The sequence below is a fragment of the Caretta caretta genome, chromosome 2 (assembly GCF_965140235.1).
Source record: "Caretta caretta isolate rCarCar2 chromosome 2, rCarCar1.hap1, whole genome shotgun sequence".
NCBI lineage: Eukaryota > Metazoa > Chordata > Testudines > Cheloniidae > Caretta > Caretta caretta.
Window position 1 is genome coordinate 12,154,114 of NC_134207.1, and position 25,133 is coordinate 12,179,246.

The 25,133-nt window shown below is 48.9% G+C and overlaps 1 protein-coding gene across 1 annotated transcript in view; it reads left to right on the forward strand.

The window, feature by feature from the left end:
* COL22A1 (collagen type XXII alpha 1 chain) overlaps positions 1-25,133 on the forward strand; it is a 327,228-nt gene that overhangs the window by 287,573 nt on the left and 14,522 nt on the right. The window contains exons 43-55 of the mRNA XM_048837254.2: positions 4,866-4,910; positions 5,415-5,462; positions 7,782-7,895; positions 9,600-9,653; positions 11,551-11,604; positions 12,958-13,011; positions 15,163-15,216; positions 16,725-16,778; positions 17,646-17,690; positions 19,039-19,092; positions 19,716-19,760; positions 20,961-21,014; positions 21,924-21,977. Coding sequence (XP_048693211.2) covers positions 4,866-4,910; positions 5,415-5,462; positions 7,782-7,895; positions 9,600-9,653; positions 11,551-11,604; positions 12,958-13,011; positions 15,163-15,216; positions 16,725-16,778; positions 17,646-17,690; positions 19,039-19,092; positions 19,716-19,760; positions 20,961-21,014; positions 21,924-21,977 — 729 coding nt within the window. The remainder of the gene's footprint in view (positions 1-4,865; positions 4,911-5,414; positions 5,463-7,781; positions 7,896-9,599; positions 9,654-11,550; positions 11,605-12,957; positions 13,012-15,162; positions 15,217-16,724; positions 16,779-17,645; positions 17,691-19,038; positions 19,093-19,715; positions 19,761-20,960; positions 21,015-21,923; positions 21,978-25,133) is intronic.

Genomic DNA, 25,133 nt, shown 5'->3' on the forward strand with positions numbered 1-25,133 from the left:
GCTACCCACAGTCAATATATCACCTTAAAAAAAAACCCCTGTCTTTATCAGTCCAGGAGCTGGTTCTTTAGGGTCGGCCAATGAGATCATTAATAGCGATGGAACAAAATTAACCAAAGAAAAATTTAGGTCAAACATCTGGTAGAATGACCTAAAAGACCTATTAGACTGAGGAATAATGGGAAGTGGGGGAAGAGCCTGTTAGAATGACACTGGAGAAGGCATACTGTTGGGGGAAAATCCTTCACTGGCCTCAAGATAGCAAATCACTTTCTTGGGTTTATGATTTCTCTGATTCTCTGACACTTTAATGAAAACAGGAATCTTGGGCCAAGGGTCCCTGATGGCTTTTTGTTGCACTGCCCTGCGAAAGAGATGATGTTTTACCTCTTCCCAGAGTGTGAGTCACAGAAAGGATGCTCTGTGGGGTGAGAAACATGGGGAGGTCTTCACATGTCTTCTGGGGGAAGCTGATCCCTGCCCTTGGCTCGTGGACACTTGGTGTGTCACAAACACTGCTCCCGGGAAGGAGGAGGAAGCTCTTTGCTGATCAGCAAGTGTTGAGCTCTAGGAACCAGTCCTTGGTGGAAGGGGGAAAGGGGCACTGGATATGCTTAAAGGGGGTGACACTGCATCATCACTGGCTGACATAATATTGGGACATGAAGAGCTGGCACCTTCATGTAACTCTCCTTCTCTACAAGGTGTAGGGTGACCAGACGTCCCGATATTATCGGGACAGTCCCAATTTTAAGACATTTGTCCCGCGTCCTGACTACACATTGGTCGGGACGCCCTTTGTCCCGATAGTGGGGACTGCTCACCATGAGTTACTGCGCGCACCAAAGTCCTGGGGCTGGCAGCGCTTCCTGGGGCAGCTCCCAGCGTCCACCCACCAGCAGGAGCCTGCAATGCAGGTGGCCCCTAGGCACAGAGGTGGAGGGGGTCTCCGCGTGCTGCACCGGCTCCCTACTGCCCAATCAGAGCTTGCAGGCACCGGCAGCGGGCAGAGAGCCCTCGGCCCCTCCATCCCACCCAACCCAACCTGACCCAACCCTACAAGCCAGAGGGACCTGCTGGATGCTTCCCGGGAGCCACCCCAGGTAAGCACCGCTGGGACTCCCCACCTCGCCCTCCCCCGCGGGTCCCTCTGGCTCTTAGGGTTGGGGCAGGGAGGCAAGGGGCTCTGTGCGCGTTGCCGGCGCCTGCAAGCCCCATGGCTCCGGCAGTTCCCATTGGTGCTTTTCCCAGCCAATGGGAGTCATGGAGCTCACGCTCGTGGCGGGTGCAGCACGTGGAGCATCTGGAGACCCCCCTTACCGCTCTGACCCTAGGAGCCAGAGACCTCCCAGCAGGGCTGGTGAGCGCGGCCAGGGAAGGGGGCAGGGTGTGGTGGAGTGAGTGTCGGGGTGGGGGGTGCTGGGCTGTGAGGGTGTGGAGGGCGCTGGGCAGTGGGGGATGTTTGTGTGTTTTGGGGTGCTAGGCAGTGGGGGACTGTTGGGGGTGCTGGGCAGTGGGGGAGATCTGTGTGTGTCAGGGCATTGGGCAGTGGGGGTCTGTGTGGGGCACTGTTTAGTTGTGGTGGTGGGGCTGTGGGGAAGGACACTGGGAGGGAGGGAAGGAGGAGAAATCGGTGTATTGGGAAACTAGCGAGTGGGGGGTTCTGTGTGGGGTCTTGGGCAGCTATGGTGGGGCTGTGCATGGGCGGGGGGACGCTGGGCAGGGGTGGTGGTGTGCACAGCAGTGTGCATTTGTGGAGGAAATGTGGGGGGGGCGGGGGGGCTCTGGGCACAGTGGGTTCAGGGGGTGCAGGGCATAGTGGATCTGGGGGGTGCTGGGCAGGCGAGCTGTGTGGAGCAGCATGGGCCCACCCCCGACAGGAAGGGGCACGCTGGTAGCACGCCGGGCGGACCAGTGTACCCCATTGCCCCTGGCCGGCCCCGCCCTTCCCGCTGCTCACCTCCTCAACTGAAGGCGGTGGGAGGGGGTGCACAGGTGGGTCCCGGCAGTGCTTACCTGGGGCGGCTCCTGGGAAGAGGCCGGCAGGTCCCTGAGGTGAGTGTCAGCTGGGCTGAGTCCAGCAGAGTGTGTGCAGACTGGTCCACCTAGCCCATGGCAGAGCCAAGGAAAGAGGCACCTGCCTCTGCACATGCTGATTCTCCCCAGGGCAGGCCGGGGTTGCGCATAGCTGAGCTGCTGCCCAGCTCACTTACCCACGTTGGCAAGCAGGGATCGCACCTGGCGGTGGACATCTGCTCGTTGTGCGGTCGGGACGCCAGTTGTCCTGATATTCAGGTGACATTTTAAATTTGGGAGTGAAATAGAAAATTAGTCGATTGGGAATGTCCCATTAAACCCGACTGTGACCTGTTATCTACAGGCAATTATGGTTTCTCAGGTTGTTTTCAGGTGTAACGCTGAAGCTGGGACTGGGGGCCTCCCCTCTGTGACTGCGGCTGGGGCTGGAGCCAGAGCTAGAATTGGGGCCCTTCGCGCCCCTGCCTGTAACTGGGTTTGACTTTGCAACCAGGATCCTGAGCCCCTGTCCGGTGGCTTCAGCCTGGGGCTGGAGCTGGAGCCCTGTGCCCCTGGCCTCGTGGCTTCTGCTGGGGGCTGGAGCTGGGGCCATGAGTCCTTGAGTCCTTGCCCCGTGGCTTGTGGTTTGGGCTGCAGCAGGGGCCGTACACCCCTCTTGCAGCTTCCTAGGGCTGTGTGCCCCCTCTCATGGCTCCGGTCGGGGCTGTGCACCTGTGGCTCCCCCCGCCCGCTCACCCAATATGTCCTGATATTTCACTCTTGCGATCTGGTCACTCTAACATGGTGTTGTGACACTGTAGGACCCCAAATCAATCCCAGGATCTCTAGACCCATAAACATATATGCCATGGCTTCAGAAAATTGAAGGGCTGATGTAACAATCATTGGGTGTAGCTCCACTGAAGTTCCCTGGTAGGCCCAAAGAGACATCCTGTGACTCTGAATGGATCTCTTCTCTCTTCCTCCTGGGGATTTGGAGAGGAACATCTCATTTTCTTCCTGCACACTTGGGTTTCTCTAGGTGTGGTCCCGCTCTCCTCACCCCACCATGGGGAAGAGGGAATGAATTCTCTCCTACTTTCCCTTACTTCTGGGGGACCCAGAGATTCTCTCAGTGCTGGTACTCTCCTGTGGAGTGTGCCTAGCTCTCTGGGAGCACTGACCACCCCTGCAGCCATCACCCTGCTCCCCCTGGGAGAGAGAAAGCTAGCCTTGGCTAAAGGAGGGAAGTAAAGTTAACTGAAAGGTAAAGCACCTTAGTCTTCCAGGAGTATCTACAGTCTTTTAATCACAGGATTTTTGCCTGTCTCAAGGAAGCAAAGTGTAAGAAGCAACGTGCCGTCTTGCCAGCATCTCCCGAGTTCCTCAAAGAGTAATTATAAGACAAGTTTCTCCTTCACACACGTCTCAGTCAATGAAGTTGCAGTTCCTTGGGAACCGCAGCTGTTCCCTACTGAAATTCATTACCACGGTTTCATATTCATAAGCGTGAGCAAGACAAGAGGCCTCAGAAGGGCCCTTCTTTGGACGCCAGTGTTAATGCAGACACAGGAAAAGAGCAACTGAAATTTCTTCTGATTTCTTCCACCCCAGCTGAGGCCAGATGTCTCTCGCGGGGCGATCGCCGATACAGTCTGATGTCACTCCAGAACATACACAGCAGTGGAGACCAGGAGTGTGCAATGGAAAAGGACAGGACCTTTCCACAGGACGCAGTGGTGCCTCACAGAGCAGCCCTGACCAAACTGGGGATGGCAGGAAGCATTGTGCTACAAGGCACACAGAGCGAGCGTGCCCACGGGGCCACGCTCTAGGAGAGTGCTGTGTGCCTTCCCCTCTGCAGCCCACCAGCTCTGCTGACGGATGGTGAGGGACCAGGCCCCTCCATGCCCTGCCTCTCCTCAGAGAACTTGCTTTCCATGCTCAAGTTGGAAAATGTCCATCTCAGATCTGTGCTTGCTGAGAGAACAGTCATGTTGCCAGATTTCACACAGCCAAATGTCCCGGGTCTGCAATTGCCTGAAATGAACCGGCCTACATTTCTGTGGAACACTTCTCCACACAAATGTAGGCCTGACTGATAAGTAAGGGGGGGGGGGCAGTGGCAGGCACCCCAAGGGTGAGGATCTCAAATGCTGCCAGATTCTGGCCCTTCTGGAGGCACTTCCTGCATATCCCTTTCCATGTTATAGAACTTCTTCCTTTCCCTTCCAGGCCCAGACCTCAGGTATTTGACATATTAGTGGTGCCTTGCCAATTGTCCATCTCAATCTATCTCTATCACACACCCGTCTCTGAAAACTCATATCAAACTCCTCCAACAAACGATGACTCAACGGTGCTGCAACCAACTGCCAGGGCCCAATCTTGCAGTTTCAGATGCAGGATCGGGGGCCTTAGTTTTAAATGTTCCAGTTGGGCTCAGTCTTGAGTGCTTCATTCATCTCTCCTTGAAACTGCTGCAGCTCGACCAAGTATTACCTGTGCCTTAAGTGACCATGAAAACATGATGACCCAGATTTGCCCAGGGGGTAACTCAAGTGGAATTAAGAGTGACACCAGAGTATGGTAGGATGGGTAGTGAGAGTGAGTGAGTCAGAGATGGAGGTGGATGGAGAGAGGTAGATTCTAAATGTTACCAACATTGAGATACATTAGTAGTTCTTGTAGAAGTGTGTGTGATTGTCCCAACACTGGCAGGGTTGTGTGACAGTATGCACAAATGAGCAGTGTCCTGGGATGGCATGAGTATGTGTGTCTGAGGACTGGGAATAGAATAAAGGTCTTATTGTGTTAATCTAATAGATTTTTCTTTCCCTTGTCCATAGGGTTTACCTGGAAACCCTGGGGACAGAGGACCTCCTGGAAAGCCAGTAGGTCATTTCACTTTTAGATTAAATGCCAAACAATTCTGCTCGTCTCCCTTTTATATCAGTACCTCCATATACCCCATCCTTCACAGTGACAGTTAAATGTCGCTTGCTTACTGTTCTAATTGGAAGAACAGCTACAAGAACTAAGAGCGAAGAGTGATTATGGTAGCAGCATCTGTGGTAGGTTTGGCTCAATGTAAAAATAATTGAATATGTTATATGTAAATGAAAGCAAAAGCTCGTTACAACATTCTCTTAGTATTTGCATATAAAAACTAATGCCAGAATCTGTATCTTCTACACATGCACTGCCCAGTCCCTCTCTATATTCTGGAATAAACGTAGAATGCCATTGACAAAGACATATTTGACTCAATGAGCACCAGAGAGTACAAAGAAAATCAGTACCATACCACAGGGAATTTTCATGCAAATTTACCTTCAGTGTCTCATTTTATAAAACTACTTTTTAAATTTGTATTAAACAGATTTCTCTTTCCACAGGGTGCCTCCTCCCTGCTTTCTCCTGAGGACATAAATCTCTTAGTCAAGGTACATGCTGAAATTGCCTTTGTAATGAGATTGTTTTTTGCTTTTAACTTGATGACTGATGCTGCGTTACAGAGATATGTCTGAACTGTCAGTGCCAGATGTGCATCTGAATATTCTAAACAGCCAGATTTGCAAGCAATTTGCAGTTCGTAGTCACATTGTCAGCTGGTGCCACTGGGGACATGTTAGAGCGCAAAGGGGGCATGGCCAGAGTTAGATACACTCCAGTAATCTCCACCAGTGTAATGACCTACAAAGGGCCCTTACAAGCTGGTGTAAGTTAGAGCAGCCCCGAGGTTGCTGCTCTAACTTTTAGTGGGGCCTGAACTGTCCCTCTGAAGCGCTGGCATCAAATATTTTCAAGCATAATTCCCTAAAGATAGGCTTTAAACGCCACTGAAAGCATCTAAATCGGGGAAGGGATAGCTCAGTGGTTTGAGCACTGGCCTGCTAAACCCAGGGTTGTGAGCTGAGGGGGCCATTTAGGGATCGGGGGCAAAAATTGGGGATTGGTCCTGCTTTGAGCAGGGGATTGGACTAGATGACTTCCTGAGGTCCCTTCCAACCCTGATATTCTATGAAATAAAGGTGCCCAATTTTTAAAAATGCTGAGCACCTATGTCTCCTGCTTAAGTCAGTTTGAGCTGTAGGTGCTCAGTGCCTTTTGAAAATCAGTCTACGTTTGCATGAGGTATCTAACTGGGGATGTAGGTGCCTACCATTAAGCACCCACATTTGAAAATGTTGGTTTGTAGGTTGGCTTTTGCTGTCCATGAAGATGATTCCATGGGAAATGATTCAGTATTTGACACTGAGCAGCTGCTAAATCTTTGCTGATGGCCATGGGCACAGTAGAGAGATTTTTAAGCAGTCTAGGGACCTGGCAAGAAATCTTTACCTATTGATTAAGAGGCACTGAGAAATGAACTGCTAACTGGCCTCCTTCTTAAGAGCTGAAAAGAGCAGCCCTCTCGAGTTACTATCTTGAGATGAAACCTTGTATTCACACAGCATCTCTTCTCAAAAGACCCCAAATATCTTTACAGAGAGTGCACTGTATGAAGATGTTTTGTATTACGGTAACCCCTGGAGACCCCAGCTGAGCTCAGAGCCCCATTGTTCTAGGGGCCATACACACACAAAGTAGGAAGCAGACCCTGGTCTAAAGTGCCTATATTCTAAGTCAGACAGACACCCAAGCAATAGCAGGGAAAAGAGAGTCAAAGTGCATTGCCCAGGTCATACAACAGATCCCTGGCACAGCTGGGGATAGAACCTAGCCCTCCTGGCCTATCCACTGGACTGCACTGCCTCTCCGTATACTGGGCTCACTTCACCCACCACTGAAACAAGGCCGACCCTCAGGCAGAAATGCTTGGAATTCTGTATGCTTGCTGGGTGTTTTTTGAAATAAAGAATAATGTAGTGAGCTGACACTTCAAAGGACAGTTGAGGGAGACAGAGCGTAATTCCCCATGATGAATTTGGCCAGGGCACTGTAGCACACATCTGCTTTTGCAACAAATGCCAAGAGATCTTTCATGACCACAAGTGGGCAGCGCTTCACTTCTCTGTTATTCCACAGTGCCTGCCACCACTCTGCTGAACATAGGCTCAGTACTGACTATCCTGCTTTCTCTAGGGGTGGAAAGACTATAGCATGAACTCTCCCCCAAAATTAAGGACCATCAAAAACCTCACCACATTCCGCTAAAAGTGCAAGACACCTTTCTTTAACCTGCCTTCTCTAACATAAACACATAGCAACAGGTTTATATGTTAAAAACTCCACACTGCATGAGAGAGCAAACAACACGTGACAGATGTGTAGTCATATCACTCAATGCACTACTGGAAGGCGCTCAGATACTATGGTGACCAGCGTGGTATAAGAACCTATAGAGAACAGAATAGGAGCCGCTCCCAACTCCCTGCAGCTCCTGGGTTTTCCCTGGACAGCTGCCCTCCAAGCACTGACCCAGCCAAGCTTTGGAGGCTGGATAAGACACTGTTTGGAATCTGTAAGTGAAGAAGAAACAATAGTTTGTGTGTGTTCCTGCTTCACGTTTCTCCTCTCTCTCTCTCTCCATCAGAATAGGCCTTTCCCCCCATTCTGTGAGCCTGACTTTGATAGTGAGTTATGAACTACTCAGGTGCCACAACAGTTCTGTGGCCTACCCCTGATTTGAGTGGAGCACAGACCGAGTGGGTATGCCCATAGCACCGCCTTGCTAAAGTCACACCGAGCGACTGTGGGACTGGAAGGGAGCCTCAGTCTCATCCCTAATGCTCTTCTCAGTGTTACCTTGTCTCTTTTAGGATGTGTGTAACGACTGCCCACCTGGCCCCCCGGGGCTCCCTGGAGTGCCAGGCTTCAAGGGGGATAGAGGTGCCCAAGGACCTCCAGGTAGAGATGGCCTGAATGGGAAAATGGTAAGAGAACTGCAATAAGGTTCGTGCTTCAGGATCACTTTGATAACTGTTTTTAGCCTTATTTTAATATGCCTGTATTTATAGTCACAGTAAAAGCAATGCACTACGTGCTTCATAGACAGGTCTGAAGCCCAGCCCCTGTTACAGCCCCTTTACCCTGCTCTGGTAGCCTGAAGGAGCTTAGGAGGAGGAGGGGACAGATGGAAGGGTGATGGGGCTGGGGGAGTGGATGGAGAACTCCACCCTCCAACAATTTAGGAATCTGCTTTATGTTGGGGCTTGCTCCTGCCCTGAGAGCAGCCTAGAATACAGGAGCCAGCCATCCCTCTTGCCCTGCACCTCCTATACATCCAACGGGAGAGCCTGCTAAAACCAGAGAGGATGTTTCAGCCTGGCGCCTGCAGACAAAGAGAAGAGGCTACACACAAAGGAAGAGAAGACGATGAGAAACAACCAAACCAGGGGGGCTGAGCAGAGGAGAGGAGTACAATTCTAGTAGCTCAGGGACAGCTGGATGGATTTTCTGTTTGTCAGGAGACAGCCTGTGGGAAGGGGCGAGGGAGTGATTTTTAAGGAGGGGCTTGAAAAGGGGGAGGGTGGGGGCCTGTAAATACATGATACTCGCTGAGAATAAGGGTTGCAGAACTGGATCCCTAATACGTAGGGATCTAAATGGGGGAGGAACAATCGTGAGACTCCACTCTAAATCCACACATGCCATGTCCAAAACCCCATAAGAACCCGCATCTCTAACCATCCCTGTGCCCTGATTCTCAGGTCCTTCTCCCGTCCTCCCTCCAAGGCCTACGTGGCTCCCTCTCCCTCTCCATCAGTTTGCATATTATACATAAATTGGCATAGAAGTCAGTGGAGTTACTGATAGCCTTTGTGCGTCCATTGTGCTTCTGCACATCTCGTGTCATTTCAGATCTTCCGTTTACAGAGTGCCTCTCACCCCAAAGCACTTAAAACGTGTGGGAGTCACACCTCCTGGCCATTGAAGGGCTGCTGTATTGGAGAGGAACACAGGAATAGTGTAAGACAGGACGTGAGAGGTGCTATATCCAGCTTTAGCTGGGGAGGCAGAATGTGTTTCCCTCCAATTCAGCCGAGAAACCACTTATTTTTGTAGAAAGCGGCCTGGGTTGTTTAATTGCCACAAGCAGCTGTGACTGTGGTTGTATATTTTAGCCAAAACAAAGCACTTCTGGCAGCACAGAGCCCCTTGGCACTGTGCTGGGGCATTGGTTCTGTACAAATGCAGAGGATAGCGTCCCATTGACTGAATCCCTGTACCACTCTCTGCATCCCACCGACTTTTTTTTTTTTTGGAAGTCTCCCATCCCAGGACTGACCAGGGTTAGCACCAGTGTGCATATGTACTACATTTGCTACCTGAGTATGAGTATGTCTCCCTCTAGTGGCTGGCGTGTCTTTTGAATAAGAGCCAGCTTTTGAATAAGAAGACATTTTGGTGTTCATGGGTCCCTCTGTTGCTTTGTATATATGTAATAAGGAGCTTGTCACACAGGCTCAGAGCATCCAGGAAAGCTGGACTGAGTCCTAACTGTGTTAGGCTGCAGAATTGAAAGTTTATCCTTGCAACTACTGGTTCTGCACATGATGGGTGGCTGATCACTTACTGTGTTTTTCTGATTTTGTAAGTAATTAGTGTGATTGAGTGCTCTTTCCTCTTTATTGTAGGGCGATCCTGGACCCCGGGGTCTCCCAGGACCTCCAGGGGTGGATGGTCCAAAGGTCAGTAATTCTCCTCAATTAACATCACCTGGATCGACTCCAGTCTTATGTAGAGCAAAGGCTGAATCAGAATGCAGAGGGGGAGAACTTATGTGGGACTTAAGTGGGAGACAGGCCCTGTGCTACCTTTCTGAATTTCATCCCTGAATCACACAGCTTCCCCATGGACAGCCCAGCAGTGTAACATAGTATCTAGCACCCCCCGTCTCTCTGTTTGCAAAGACCAGTTAGGTTTTGATCCTCCACACAGAATTTGGTCTCAATGGGAGCGTTGTGCAGGCAAAGACTGCAGGATGGGTGCCTTACTATCAATTTGGATCCGCTCACCTGAGGCAGGAGGGAGAGCCCCAGCCCTGGAAATCCTGCACCTTCCTTTCTGCTTGAAAAATTCCTTGCTTGAATGGTTTTGATGTAATGAATGGTTTGGTATGCTGGGGCTACACTGACAATGCACTGAACTGTCAGTCTCCTTTAAATGGCCACAGTTTGTAGCACCCAGTATTACTTGGAAACACGTTGAAAGAAGGGCTTATCCTTTTCGCTATTTACCACGTCTCAACCTCATATTCAAGGGTTATTGACAAACACCGAGCAATGCCTGAAGGATTCTAGTAATTTAACATTTAGCGCTCTGGCCTTGTGTAACCCCCATGATCAGTTTGCTCAGAAAGTCAGTGCTTAGTTACGGTTGGAACATTTACAATGGCCTAATGTGAAACAAACCAAAACAAATCAATTGCAATAGAGATAAGGAGTTTCCCCCTAGACTTACCTGCCTTCCAGCACTTGGTTCCAGTCTCAAGCAGTGTCTGCTATTTTAATTTCTTTTTATTTGCAGTTATTGCAATGAACAAGGAGTTATACTGATTCAGAAAACTGATTTTACTTCTCGCCATGAAAAGTACAGAAAGGGCAATAAAGGACCAAAAGCAAAAGTGCAGGCAGTTAAGATGGGAGAACATTCTGAGAGAAAACTCAGAAAACCGCTAGTAACCCAAATAGATGTATGTGTTATAGGTAATTGCTGTGAACACTCAGCAGTCTGAGAAATAACCATTCTCTGCTGTTCAGTCATGCAGTGGGAGGGAAGACTGGAGTGGGAAGACTCAGCATTTGACTAAAATGGTATAAGATTTGAATTGTCCGTATGAACATGAACAACCTTAAATCTAATAGGTGGTCAATATCCCAGTTTGCATTCAGTTCATATATGCACATACCCACAGTCTGCAGGTGCTCAAATAAAATAACAGACAGAGAGTAACTCCATAAGATAGCCAGCTGGTCTGTTGGGACTCCTTCCAAAATGCACGGTAGGGCTTCCCCAGGATTTAAAGTCCAGAGTGTGCTGCTCTTCTGAAAGCCTAGCATGGTACACTCTGGGGTAGAAACACCAAGAACTCCCCAGAGTATAGATCAGTGGAACTGCAGGTCCTTTCTCAGTCAGTCCCTTCCTGCTCCTCTCAATGGCATACATCCAGACATATTTTAAACAGCAGACTGGTTTCCCCCACTTGCCTAACCGTTATTATATATGAACAATGCTGTGTGTTGGGGACATTGTAAATTCTACATCCAGCAATTTAGTCATAAGCTGGGACGTTGGTAAAGTCATATTTTGGGCTCCACAATCTGAGTAGTTTCCATACAATGTTTTGTTAAATTTTTCTGGGGTGTGGGCAAATAAATGTGGGTTAGGTGGACCGTGAGACCCCAATTCAACAAAGCACTTAAGCAAGTGCTTATCTTTAAGCACATATGTAAGTCCCATTGGAGTCAATGAGACTTAAATGCATGCTTAAAGTTAAGCGTACGCTAAAGTGCTTTGCTGAAGTGGAGCCTACAGCTGGGAATGTCATAAACCTTAGTGGCTCTCAATGGCTTTGTTTGTTATCAGGGCACTAAAGGAGACCGTGGGACATCTGGGGATACTGGACCAAAAGGAGGACAGGTAAAAGAGTGTGCTTCCCAAGTCATGCAACTGGAATATGCGTATAGGATATAACCGTGATTCCCTCCCTGGAGACATCTACCCTGGCCTCACTGGGGAGAGAGGCAAAGATCCTCAGCACCCCTAACTCCCAGAGGGGCGGGGGTAAGAAGACTTGGGCTGGGACCGTACTCATCAGGATGCCCTCCATTTAAAACCCCTCCTCCCTGCCACCATCATCATTTTCTGTGGAGTGTCTGTAGGCCGCCATGTGGCCTTTATTCCCACCACCATCACCACCACCTCTGGTATCTCCAGGAGGCATCCAGTTGGCTGCTTCACCCCTTGTTGGTTTTTAAGGGCTGAGCATTTGGCCTCCTTCCCTGGCTAGTGCACAGGTGAGACATGGGGGGTGGGCAGCCTTTTCAGAATTGGGATGCGGAAGGCTCCACCATGTCCTGCTGCTAGACTGTTGCGGTTCTCTCTCATCTGGCACCTGAAAAACCCCAGGCTGTGCATGCTATGAGGGAGTCCCTAGCTACCCAAACTGCTTATCCAAAGAGGTAAGCAACAGGTAAGCAGTTAAGGAGAGGCCGCTGTCTTGTCTGAAGGAGAAACTTGGGGATTTTCCAAAGGAACAGGGATCCCGCAGGAACAGAGGGGAATTACACAAATGGTGGCCAAAATCAAGCCCAGGTTTGCCATAGGTTTCATGAACCTTACACTGAAAGTGGGCCAGGTTTTTGGTCCAGTAACGAAGCCCCAAAATCCGGTAAGTTACATTTTGCCCAGCTCTCATTTTGCACACCCTTCTGCCTTGGCCTTTCGGTCTTCCTCTCCCGGCCCCTCTACGCATAGAACAGCAGATGCCTTAGGGAAAGTACATCCGCAACATAACTGTGCTTCTTTCTCGACTGACTGCTAACACTGCGAGAATTGCTCAGTGAATATTTCCTTTGCATACAAAATATGCAACTCATGCCAAGCCTGCTATTACGTTTCTTGACGAGTTATTCAGTCTCCAAAGCCTATGTATATTAAAGACCTTAGATACAGCGAAAAAGTGCATGCTTTGCAAGCCTAGGCTTCAGTTTGTAATCCCAGGATAGCTTATTTCCTGAGGACCAACCCTTCTGTGTGTTCTCTCGTTTCACTGTTATATCACAGCTTCCTTATGACTGCCATTTATTGACCTAATATCTGGGGGAGGTAACTGAAGAGTGAAGAATGATTTAGTTGGGGTTTAGGTCCTGCTTTGAGCAGGGGGTCGAACTAGATGACCTCCTGAGGTCCCTTCCAGCCCTGATTGTCTATGATTCTATGGTTCTAAGAAGGGATTGAGACTAATCTAATAGTTGTCTTGTGATTCTGCAGGGTCACCCTGGAATGCCTGGCTTCTCGGGACCTCCTGGAAACCCAGGCCCCGCTGTAAGTTTTCTTCCTCCTTTCCCCCCCCCCCCCCCGCCCCATATTGAGAAGTGGATCATCATGCTGCATGTGTGTGTGTCTCACTCATAAGTGTAGCTGCAGACTACATATGCCACAGACTACATATGCCACCTCCACCCATGTCTGTGCCATGTCTTTTAAGTTTCCCAGTGGGTTCGTAATAGACCCTGGAGCATTAAAGAGACCCACAATCCTGACACTTGCTACTTAACGCATCTTGCAGCCATTGCTTTGCCTCACATGCATAAATTTATGCTCAACTTCGGTTGCTTCCTTTATAGGAAAGGCAATGGGCATGGCATTTTTTTCACTGAGCCCACATGGTAAAAAATATGAGTGCTTCCCATGTAGTAGATGAGGCTGACAGTTGGCTTTAGAAATAGCAAAGGTCAAAAGGGAAAACGTTTGGCTCGTTAACGCGTTAAATGCCACACAAGGATCTTAGACAAGGGTTTCTCAAGTTTTCTCATGTTGTGGACTTCTTCAGATAGGATTGTTCCCCCGGCTATTGCCCGTCACCCTTTCTGGTTCCCCATTCTCCACATTAGCAACGGTGCTTCTTTACATGACAAAAGCATATTAGGATGGTGTTAAAGAGACATGGCTAAAATCGCTTTGCTTGAGTGCATTGTGTGCAGCCACTTACGTCTCTCAAGAATTCTCCCTGATTGTAGGACTCTGACAAACCTCCCTTGAAGCCACCCTGGCTTAACCTGGCCAGATCCCTTTGCAGTTTGACCCTAGCCCTCCTAACTGTTTGCAACCCCCCTCTATTCCCCGTGTCCGCAGCAATCTGACCATGGCAGAATTTATATTGCACCATTGCTTTGCCATTGTGACATCAGCACCACCAGAAAGGGCTCGGTGGGTCCGGCTCGGAATCATAGAACTGTTGGGTTGGGATGGTAGCTGGAGTGGGTGCAATCAATCCTGTCAATAGGCAAACATTCATTTGCTTGCCTATTGACAGGATTGATTTACAACCTCTAAACCAGGCTATCTAGTCTCTATGCTTATTCAAGTTATGATTAGGGCCCTACCAATTTCACGGCCGAGAAAAACATGTCACAGACCGTGAAATAACCCCTGCCCCATGAAATCTGATGTCCTCTTGTTCCTAGGAGCATCCCAGCAAAGGGGGCTCCTAGCTCTGGCTGGGCTGGGGACCAACAGGACTTGTCCGTCTCCTGCACAGCTGCTCTGGGGGAGGGGTGAGACCAGACCCACCTCCGGGTGCCTCCCGCTGCCACAGCACGCTCTGGGACTGGGCAGCAGCCCCAGAGGTTCCTGCAGCTGGAGGAGGCTTGTGGATTTGGATCCGATCTTCCCATTGCTGCTGGGAGCGCCCCAGCAGGGGGCTCCTCGCTGCTAGTCTGGGCAGGGCTGGGACTTGTTCTTTCCCTGCAGAGCTGCTCTTGTGTATCTCTCTCAGCTGCAGATAGCTCCACACCCCCTCTGAAGGCAGCACAGAAGTGAGGGTGGCAATCCCATGACCCCCGTACCACCGGTTTGCGACCTCCCCCCACAATCCCCTCTTGGATCAGGACGCCCACGGTTACAACACCATGAAATTTCAGATTTAAACATCTTGAAAACATGAAATTTACCAATTCTCAAATCCTTTGGCCGTGAAATTGACCATAAATACCGTGAATTTGGTAGGGCCATAGGTATGATGATTCCATAGCCCACCTGAGCAGCTTGCCTTGTTGCCAAAGACTTTATAATTCATAAAGTTTCTCATAATATTTAACCTACATTTTTCTTGCTGCAACCTATGCCCACGGTGTCTTGTTCTGTCCACGTTGACTAATGATTGCAAGATTTGCCTTCTGCAGTGTGTGCTCTGAGATATTTCTCCCAGCAGTTCTATTCTTCTCGGAGTTCATTTGGGCACAATAGTTTTTCTAATTACTGTATATTTTCTGGAATGGCAAACAATCTAAAATGTCTGACAATGTATGGCTTGGGAGGCCAATTACATACAGAGGTTGGTGACTGCTTTTCTGTGATGAATTAATGTGAATGAATGAAAGAAAACGGTAGTGTTGCCAGCTGTGATACTGACTGTGTTGACAGGGATACACTATGAACAAGCAATTCATATTCTTTCTGCTTTGTTTTATTTAGGGACCAGATGGCAAACCAGGACCTGCAGGACCCCCAGGAATGCCAGGGGATATAGTAAGCCATGGGCCACGGTGTTAGCTTCTTTAAAGTGAGGCTGAACTGATGCAAACATGATGATTTCCCCAAGCCCCTCAAGTGCTATCTAAAATGCTATTCATGTTGAATAGGCCATGCTGGAAACTCTTTGTTTCCTTTACTTCTGTGCAATCCAACCTTTCCAGAATTAGAATTCCTGATACAGCTGTGATGTGATGGGAAAACCCTTCAGTGAGCAGGTGGCTTCCCCACTCTTCTCCAAACTCAGTCCACATAAGTTATAGTAGGATAAATCTACTCCCTTCCCGGGGTTTGGTTGTAATCACCAAAGGAACTTAAAATGAAACCGCATGAATCCAGTCCAAGCTTGTCATCTCCTAAGGTTACTCTCAGACCTGCTCAGCCCACACACTAGGTCTGGATTTCAAGAGAGAACCTACTGCCTCTCTCAAATCCATACAGGTAGTGACCCACATGCAACAGTGAATCAGCAAAACACACTTAATATTTCCGAGCAGGATCATCACCCGCTGACACAGTGCTGGGTAATAAGGGTGAAGTGCAAGCGAATCCACAAGGCCTGCTAGGGATTTCGTTATTGCTATCGGTTGTACAAGGAAAGTGCTCAGATACTGAGGTGATGGGTGGCAATAAAATACCCTGAGAGAGAAAATCTGATCTGGTTCTGATTGATCTTAACTTTTGAATCTGGTTGATCTTCATTGCAAAGTGAAACAGAAGATTCCTTGTTATGAATCAATGTCTCTCTTGTTTCCGAGAGGAGGCATCTTGGAGTAACACAGGCTGTTGAGTCAGAATAATGCAGTTGTGTGTAATTATGATGCATTTCTGGAACTGGATTGCTCAGGGTTTGCTAATGAGCCTGTCGCCCCTTGGCCATTTCTTCAACTGTAGCTTTCATCAGTAGTGACCAAGAATTGCTCATCTGATGGCTGTTGTGAGATGAGTTAGCAGTCTTAGCGGAGAGGCCAAGGACCGAGCTTTTCTTTCAGCCGTAACAGGTAGTCAAGGTTGAAGCAGTGTGTAACAGCCTGTGTGCTGAACAATCCCATGGATAAACAGAGGATTTCATTCACAGGGACAGTCAGCTAAACACCTTTCATAACCACCAATTTAATATATACAGACTATAACACGTGCATTGACTGGCTTTTATATTAATGTCAATAGCACAATGCTGGGCAGAGACTTACTATGTTGTTATCCGCTTCTTCCCAATTTACACTTTTGAGACCAAATTCAGCCTTCTCCTAAGTGGCTGCAATTCCCACTGAAGTCCGTGAGAGTTGCATCTGTTTATCTTGGAGGTTGAATTTGGCCTCTTGTGTCAATAACTGTGAATATAGCAAAGCAAAGTTTGGTCCCTAAGGGAATGGAAGTTTGAATGCGTTAGAGACATGTAGTTCATTTCCCCTCCCAACTCCAGGTTTGCAAAGTGTTCTTCCTTGTGAAGCAGCATCTGAAAAGCTTATCTGAACATTGCCACATCAATGGTCTCTTTACAGGGTAAAGATGGCCCAGCAGGTCCCCCGGGCCCACCAGGACTGCCTGGCCTTCAGGTAAGGGACAATTGCTTGCTATTTCTCATTCAATATGTTACACTTCCTGTAAGCATGTGGACACAGCAAGTGACATTTCTGAGCTGTCTTGGAGTGGATGTGAGATTTATATTGTCAAGTTAACTCCAGATTCACTGGGCTCCATATAGTGTGAGTTCTGGGTCGGGCACCTTCCAGCCAAGTGATAGTTTCCAAAATGGATTCATCTGTTCCTCTTGCCTGACTCTTATTTCCCTGGCAGAGATCTTCCCATAGAGGGCACCAATGTGAGATAATGCCTCCAAGCCTGTGGGCACAGATAATTGTGTCTGCAGTTCATACTGCTACAAGGGATGGGATTTTGTTATGTTCTAGTATCCAGAATGTAATGACCCCCTTTGTATTGGCTCAAGAACAATTGTAGGCTCAGTTTAATATCTGAAACCCCATTGATCTGGCAACGGTGTTGATCTAGTGAGTCTTATCTATCTCTAATGTCTATGGGCCAGATCTTCTTCTGGTGTAAATCAGCATAGTTCATTGAGTAGTCAGTGGAGTGATGCTGATTTACGCCACCTGAGTATCTGGCCTTACGTCCCTATCTTTAAGCAGCGTTAGGGATGCTGATAAGGTGAAGCATCATGCATCTGACTCCTCTGTACTTCCCATTCTGGAAGAAGTCTGTGGTGTTGGCAGAGTGTGGGAGTAGAGATCGCAGAGGCTGGACAGAGCTGTTGTTTGTAAATAGCTGAGGTGTGGAAGTGAGAAGGGGGCATCACATGATGCACTGTGACCAAGCAGAGCAGTCATCACAAGCTTCACACTCACAAAGACGTACCCATCTTCTGTATAGCCCCCCGGACTCCCTAATGGATGTTTCATTTACAGGGCATTGACGGCAAGGACGGCAAGCCTGGATCTCCCGGGGAACCGGTAAGGATTCGCGTTGTAAACATCATCATTTCAAGCCGCTAGAGTCAGGCTTTCAGAGCCCATAACTGGCTATTGCTTTTGGACTCAGGAGAGTCTGTTTACATGCATCAAGTTCACACTGAACTGCCTTGAGCAATCTGTTAATGTGCAAATCTTAGCACCTTGAAAGGAGACCTGGCCCTTTACTCTGAGGGTATGTGTACACTGTAAGCTGGGGGCGTGATCTTCAGATCGAGGACACATAGCCAAGCTGCCATGCTAAGAATAGCTAAAAATAGGACAAGTAGCTGCAGTGTCATGAGCTGCAGGAGGGGCAGCTGCCCTGAGTACGCACCTAGGGCTCAGCAGGTACGTAATCAGGGTGGCTAGCCACTCATGCTGCTACAGGCACACTCCATGGGTAGTGCATTAGCTCAATCAGAGCTAAGAGGGGCATGTCTCCTGGAGCTCGGACTCACAACTGTAGCTCAAAGTGTCGCCATCTCTGTAGTGCTCCTGTAAATTCTAGAGAGACCCAGGTCTGTCGTGTCATACTCAACCTAGTGAGCCGGTTTTTGCAGCTTGTGGGGCAGGGAAGGGAGTAGGAAATGCACCCTGAAATGCACTTGCTGGGTTGCAGAGTGACAATTCTCCTCCCTTCTTGGATAGGCAGTTTTGTGTTTGATTTCCCCCATTGTTCTTAACTTGTACGCACAGGGAGGAAAAGGACCTGAGCTGGAATTTTCCAGCCAAAGGGCTAGATTAATAAAGTGGACAGGAAATAGCATTCCCCTAGCATATGCATATGACTCTGAGAATGCGCTTCCAGAATCTGTTGCCCCCATCCTCTTCCTGTGATTTGCCAGAATGTGGCAAGCTCTTTCCTTCTCGGGACACGGACAAATACTCAGTGTTAAGGTATTGTGTGGACTGAGCCACTTTTCAGAGTCAGATGCACACAGTTGTGCATAAACAATTGCATGCACCCAGTTTCTCTGTGTAAATACCCCTTTTATATGTATGCATCAGATAAGCATGCAACTGTGTGCACCTAGTTTTGAAAATCTGGTCCAGACAGGTACACCTGGCAACAGGCATGGGCACATCTTAAACTTCCAAAGCCCACATGTCTCGAAGCAAGAGTGGATTTACAGATGGGTGGAGGGTGCCTGGGTTCCGAATGTCCTGTGTGTGCACTCTGATGCAGGTTTTGGGGGAGCATCCCCATTGCATTCACGTGTGAAGACTCGTCCCTAGAACCCTCATGACAACTGATGGGAAAGTGCAGAATCCCTTTTTGGATGATGATGAGGCAGATGCTGGCAATGACAGAACAATATCACCATCTGAATGTGCTTGTTTCCATTAGGGCAAACCAGGAGAACCTGGGCTCCCAGGCCAAGAGGGGGCCAGAGGATTACCGGTAGGTACTACACCAGATGGTTTAATCCAGAAACTGTCTTATCCTTTACACTGGAAAATCTTTGGGTGGGGATGGCCTTTGCCTGTGTGTGTGTGCATAGCACTTAACACAAAAGACATGCCCTGCTGAGACATGTAGGCAGTTCCACAGCATAAAGGATAAAAAATAATCCAAGAAATCAAAGAGGGCATTTCTGGATCTTTTGCCCCCAGAATTCCCTGGACCAGATTATGCAGGTCCTTTGCCTGGAGGTCACGATATAAGAAGCCTTCTGCCCTCCTGGTGCCCCACACACCAGGGCTGCTCACGGATGCAGGCTCTGCGCTCCAGTCATGCATCCTGGGGATGGGGAGAGGGGAGGCTAGGGCCTCACCCTTTCCCCTACACATTGTGGGCCAGGCACACCAGGAAGAGCAGCTGCACCACCATAGACTCCCCTGTACATTGTGCTGCTAAGGAGCGGGATGGTGCCTCCCCGGGATACAATTCCACGCTGACCAGGCAGTTAATCTAACGCAAAACTGGCGAGGTTTTAAGGGCAGCCACTGTGCATGCACCATTCAGCCAAGGCCTTCCCAAAGGTCCACGCATCTGGCTGTTGTTAATGTCACTCTCTTCTGCAGGGCTTCAAGGGGCACAGAGGAGATGCAGGCCCCCCAGGCACCAGGGTAAGTAGCATGCACCCCTCTGTGTGTGCTGTAGGAGGAGATGGGTCAGTCAGCCGTAAAGGGGCTTCCCAAAACGATAAGAGAAGATTTTTACAGGCCTTTTTAGCGTTGTGTTCATGAGTTGCTGTGACCTTGTAGGGCTGGGCATTCTGCCTGCCTTGCAGTGGGTGGCAGAACACAGGGTGCACGCAACTGGGGGGAGGGGGGGCAGTGGCATTACTGGTAGCCTCCTTTTCTGGACTCCCAGCTAACATTAGTGCTGGGGTATTGAGCGGTCACTGATGAGCTAGTGCAGCACATCTCATGCCCCCTCCATGAGGTCCCTTTGCATGTCAGTTTCACAGCACATCTCCCTGTGCACTGCCAGGAAAGCCACAGGACATAGTTCACAAGTGCAGGCCAGGGGACCAGGAACTGTACTGTGCAGGCTGTACCAGTATCAAATCGCACCCCACCGAGCGTTAGAAATGCAGGATGAATTCAAAGATGAGGAGAATGGGCATGAATAATAGAGCTTTTTGGCTCACTCGCCTCCGGATCAGAGGGTCCTAAATTCAACTCCCACACCAAGATCTGGCCTCATTCTCAGCTCTGATGGTGCAGGGATCCCCGCTATGAGAGGTGTCGTCCTGCAGATGAGATGAAAACTGAGCTTTCTTCTGCCTAACTCTGGCTCTTCAGGAAAATAAATGATGGTCCAGTGGCACATTGCAGGAGGACTGGCAGAGAGTCCCAGTGACCTAGCTCCTCCTCTTTTCCTCCCTAAAGCAGTTTCTCCATGAAGAGTGCATAACATGCCTTCACAGTCACTGCACTCTCAATAGCTAAGGTATTACTGGAAAGGGCTGCACTACCTCGCATTTGAAAGGTGCTGAAGTGAGCTGTAGCTCACGAAAGCTTATGCTCAAATAAATTGGTTAGTCTCTAAGGTGCCACAAGTCCTCCTTTTCTTTTTACGAATACAGACTAACATGGCTGCTACTCTGAAACCTTTTTTTAAGCAGCACATCAGGTTTTAACCACATTGCTCCCATTGGCTTTAAAGCAAGAGGCATGACATGTCTCACCCCATAGAGACTGCAAGCCTCAATCCAGCACGTCAGAATCCCTACACTGTCCAGAGACGCGTTACTAGCCAGAGTATCTATACTGTGTCCAATGCACTGAATTCATCATGACTTCCTTTGCTCTGTGTTCCAGGGAGAGCCAGGCGTGACCGGTCCCGCCGGTCGCGAGGGCCCGCCGGGGAAGGATGTAAGTGTACTCTTGGATCAGCAAGCAAACCTCTGTCCGCACAGGGACAGAGAGCAAAGCTTGTTAGGAGAGGAACTTGAGGGCCTTTGGCCCTGCTCATCCTGCTGACACTTAAATGTTAGCTGTGTCTTTGGAACATTAGAGGGAACTGCATTGTTTCAATCCTGAATTGTACAGCAGATCCGATGGCATGCTTATTCCCACCGAGCAGTACTTTACTGCCTAGTTCCCCACGGCCTGATTCTGTCACACCTTCTCATCCTGAGCAGCATCTTACTCCACAAACAGCCCTCCTGGAATCAGTGAGATTGCCTGCGGAGTAAGGTACTACTCAAAGGGAATCAGGGCAGCAGAATCAGGTCTTAGCATATCCTTAGTGCAGTAACAGAGCAAAACCCTAGTGAGCATCCTGTGGGTACTGTATGATCCTGGAGAGGCCACTGAGGGATGGACCAGATGACCGATCATGCCATCTCCGTGGGTCACTGAGAAATGGTTTTGACTGCTGAATTGTGGAGTTTGTCCTACAAGATAGAGAATGAAAAGGTCTGGCAGAGCAGGAATTGGAGCTGTGTCAAGGCACAGGGCAAGTCCCAGAGAAACACCTTACCTGCCCCATCTTCAAAATAACAACATGCCAATAAGCCAGTATAGTCAGAATCTAAGCTTGGCCGGCAAATACCCAGGTTAATGGACTTGACCTACAGACGCACTTTTTGAAATCCAGCATGCCGGTCTTCACTCCAGCAGAGCCAGAACCTCTTCACAGAACTTTTCTGTGTGTCATTTTCTTCCCAGCTGAGGAGCAGTAGGAGTTAAGCCAGAGCTATGTGTTATTTTCAGATGATGCTCTCATTGACTTTGCTTCGGTGTTTTTTACTCAGTGCAACAATTTCTCTTTTCTTCCAGGGTGATGCAGGCCCCCCAGGACCTCAAGGGCCTCGAGGACTCAGAGGGCAGCCAGTGAGTTTCCATTCCAGACAAGCGGCCTTTGAAGGATGGACTCTTGGTGGTAGGGGTGTCACAGAATCCAGAGTTATGGTTTGGAACCAGAATCCTACAGAAGACACAGGTGGCATTTGGCCAGAATGTTTTACTTACTTCAGGAAAGAAGAAGCTGAGTGATGTTGCAAGGACAGGTGGTGACCAGTAGTGTCTAGGAGCAGGTGACTCTGTAGAAGCAGAATGGTATAGTGGTTTCTGCTATGAGCTGGGTATCAGGCGCTTCTGATAGACTTGGCTCTGACACTTAACTTCCTATGTAACCCTAGGTGACAATCCTCAAAAGTGGTGTCAATTTTGGGTGCCACCTTCTTTTGAGTGCCCAACTTGAGCTTGATTGTGATACTTGTGAACAAGCTGTTTATTTCCTGTGGAAACAAATACATTTTGGAGAGAAGATGTCGTGTCATTATCGAAAACATGCAGAAAGTCAATTTTTAATAGGTTTTCAGTGGAGAAAAGCCATGGGGATGAAATGTCAGGAAGTGTCATTTGGGATGGTTGATACATCGCTCCTATTGCTTTATTGTATTTTTAAAAATCAACTTTTTCCAAACATGAATACAAACCAGACTGTCCAGACCTGAGCCCATCCCTAAAGGAATGCAGAAACAGCTGTTTCTTTCCTCCATGGGAAAGCAGGTTACTGAAACAGAGATTCTGAGACCTGGGCTATAATCAGAACAAAAGCTGACACAAGGCAGCAATGCCAGGAATTGGAAGGCCGGGGCTTTAGCAGCAGGGAGCCAAGGGGTTTAGGTGAGGCTACAGTAACATATGCAGAGCTCTTGTTTCTGCTTTGTAATTTATCCTGTCAGTCCATGCATGCCCTATAGTGCTGGCATCACTCACTAATGTGTCTTGGCCCCGGCACTTGCAATAAGTAAAAAGGCTCCAGGAGAGAAATCATAAAAAATAAAATTAGCATAGGTCCTAGATGAGCCAAATACCTTCTGAGAGGCTACGGATGGGTCTGTGAGAGGTGGGAGGGAGCCTTTTGTCCTTCATATACTCTGCAGTACAAATAATCGAAAGTACTCCATGGGAAACACATTCTGAGTATTACAAGTAACAGCGCCACTTTGCATGGGCTATTTTAATTCAGCATGAAGTATCCCTGGTTAATTAAACGTGAAGTTAAACAAAGCCCTGGCTGGGATGATTTAGTTGGGGATTGGTCCTGCTTTGATCAGGGGGTGGGACTAGATGACCTCCTGAGGTCCCTTCCAACCCTGTGATTCTATGATTTGATGATTCCTGCATACGGCGGTAGGAGCGGATGAGTATTAGTCTTTATCAGCTCTTTTGAATTGCAAACTGCCTGATTCTCCATACATGCAAATGCTGGTGCCCTCGAGTCTCCCTGTGGTGGGACCTTCCATCTTTAGTGGATGGTGTCAGAGCCTGGGATGTGGGCAGTCGTTCCCATTGGTTGGAGCCAGAGTCAGCTCTAGTGATGGGAGCTGGAGTCAGAGCCAGAGTAAGAAGCCAGGAATCGGTGTCAAGGACCAGGACTGGGCTACCTGGAGTGAAGCAAGGCTGGAGCCAAGGAAGGAGCAGGGCTGGAGCAAGGCTGGGAACAAGCAGGAGCTATTACAGCCATGGACAAATGCTTTGAGCATCTGTGTGCATTGAGCAGCCGCTGACCTGCTGCTATGGCTGAGCTTATGAGACAGTTTGATGATTCTTCCCACCAATCAGGCAATGTAGCCAATCAGGCAGCCTGCTGCAGGCCAGCAACGCTCATTAGGTTGCCCAGAGCCTGGCTTTGCTGCAGGCCCTGATTCCTGGCAGATGGTGCAGATGAGCTTCAAAGATCATGGCATTTTGGGCTGTATAAGTAGGGGCATAGCGAGCAGATCGAGGGACGTGATCGTTCCCCTCTATTCGACATTGGTGAGGCCTCATCTGGAGTACTGTGTCCAGTTTTGGGCCCCACACTTCAAGAAGGATGTGGATAAATTGGAGAGAGTCCAGCGAAGGGCAACAAAAATGATTAGGGGTCTGGAACACATGAGTTATGAGGAGAGGCTGAGGGAGCTGGGATTGTTTAGCCTGCAGAAGAGAAGAATGAGGGGGGATTTGATAGCTGCTTTCAACTACCTGAAAGGGGGTTCCAAAGAGGATGGCTCTAGACTGTTCTCAATGGTAGCAGTTGACAGAACGAGGAGTAATGGTCTCAAGTTGCAGTGGGGGAGGTTTAGATTGGATATTAGGAAAAACTTTTTCACTAAGAGGGTGGTGAAACACTGGAATGCGTTACCTAGGGAGGTGGTAGAATCTCCTTCCTTAGAGGTTTTTAAGGTCAGGCTTGACAAAGCCCTGGCTGGGATGATTTAACTGGGAATTGGTCCTGCTTCGAGCAGGGGGTTGGACTAGATGACCTTCTGGGGTCCCTTCCAACCCTTATATTCTATGATTCTATGATTCTATGATCAGCTGTATGCTGGGTGTTGAGGACTTTGACCAGTCGCTAGGTATTGCACAGTATAAAACCCCCAGATGGATGGTTGTAACATCTGACACTCTGAAGACCTCTGGCTCATGGGATCTCCCCTTCATTTCCTGCTTGATGAATTATTCAGAAAGGATTCCCATTTCTTGGCAGCTACCAGTGTAAATATCCCCTAGTGAGAACTAAAGCAATGCAGTTGTTTCCTTGTTGGGAGCTCCATCTTCCTTGGGAGCTGGCATGAAATCTCAGCGTGCCTGGATTTTAGATAGGGGCCCAGATCTCCAGGTCTGGATGAGCTCTGAGCTGCCTTTCCATTCTCCCAATTCTGGAGTCAGTCAGGAACTGAAACAGCCCTGAGCTTAACCTAGAGCAGTTTAAGGGCTGCTCTAAATTACATTGGCTAGATTGGCTTCCCAAGGATCACTTATCTGGCTGAGGATCACTGGGGTGTATCGTGCTCTTGATGTGCCCCCTCCTATGCCTAGGCCTGAATGAGGTGCAGTAAAGCCCAGCCCAGCAATCTAGCTTTACAGTACTCAAGGATTCCCCCTGCAGGAGGGGACTGCCCTGCTGTCCATTTCAGGGCAGCTCTGTGTTCCCTCAGTGTCACCAGAAGTGGGGTTAGGGGGCCAGGATGTTACCCACTCTCTCAAATACTTCCC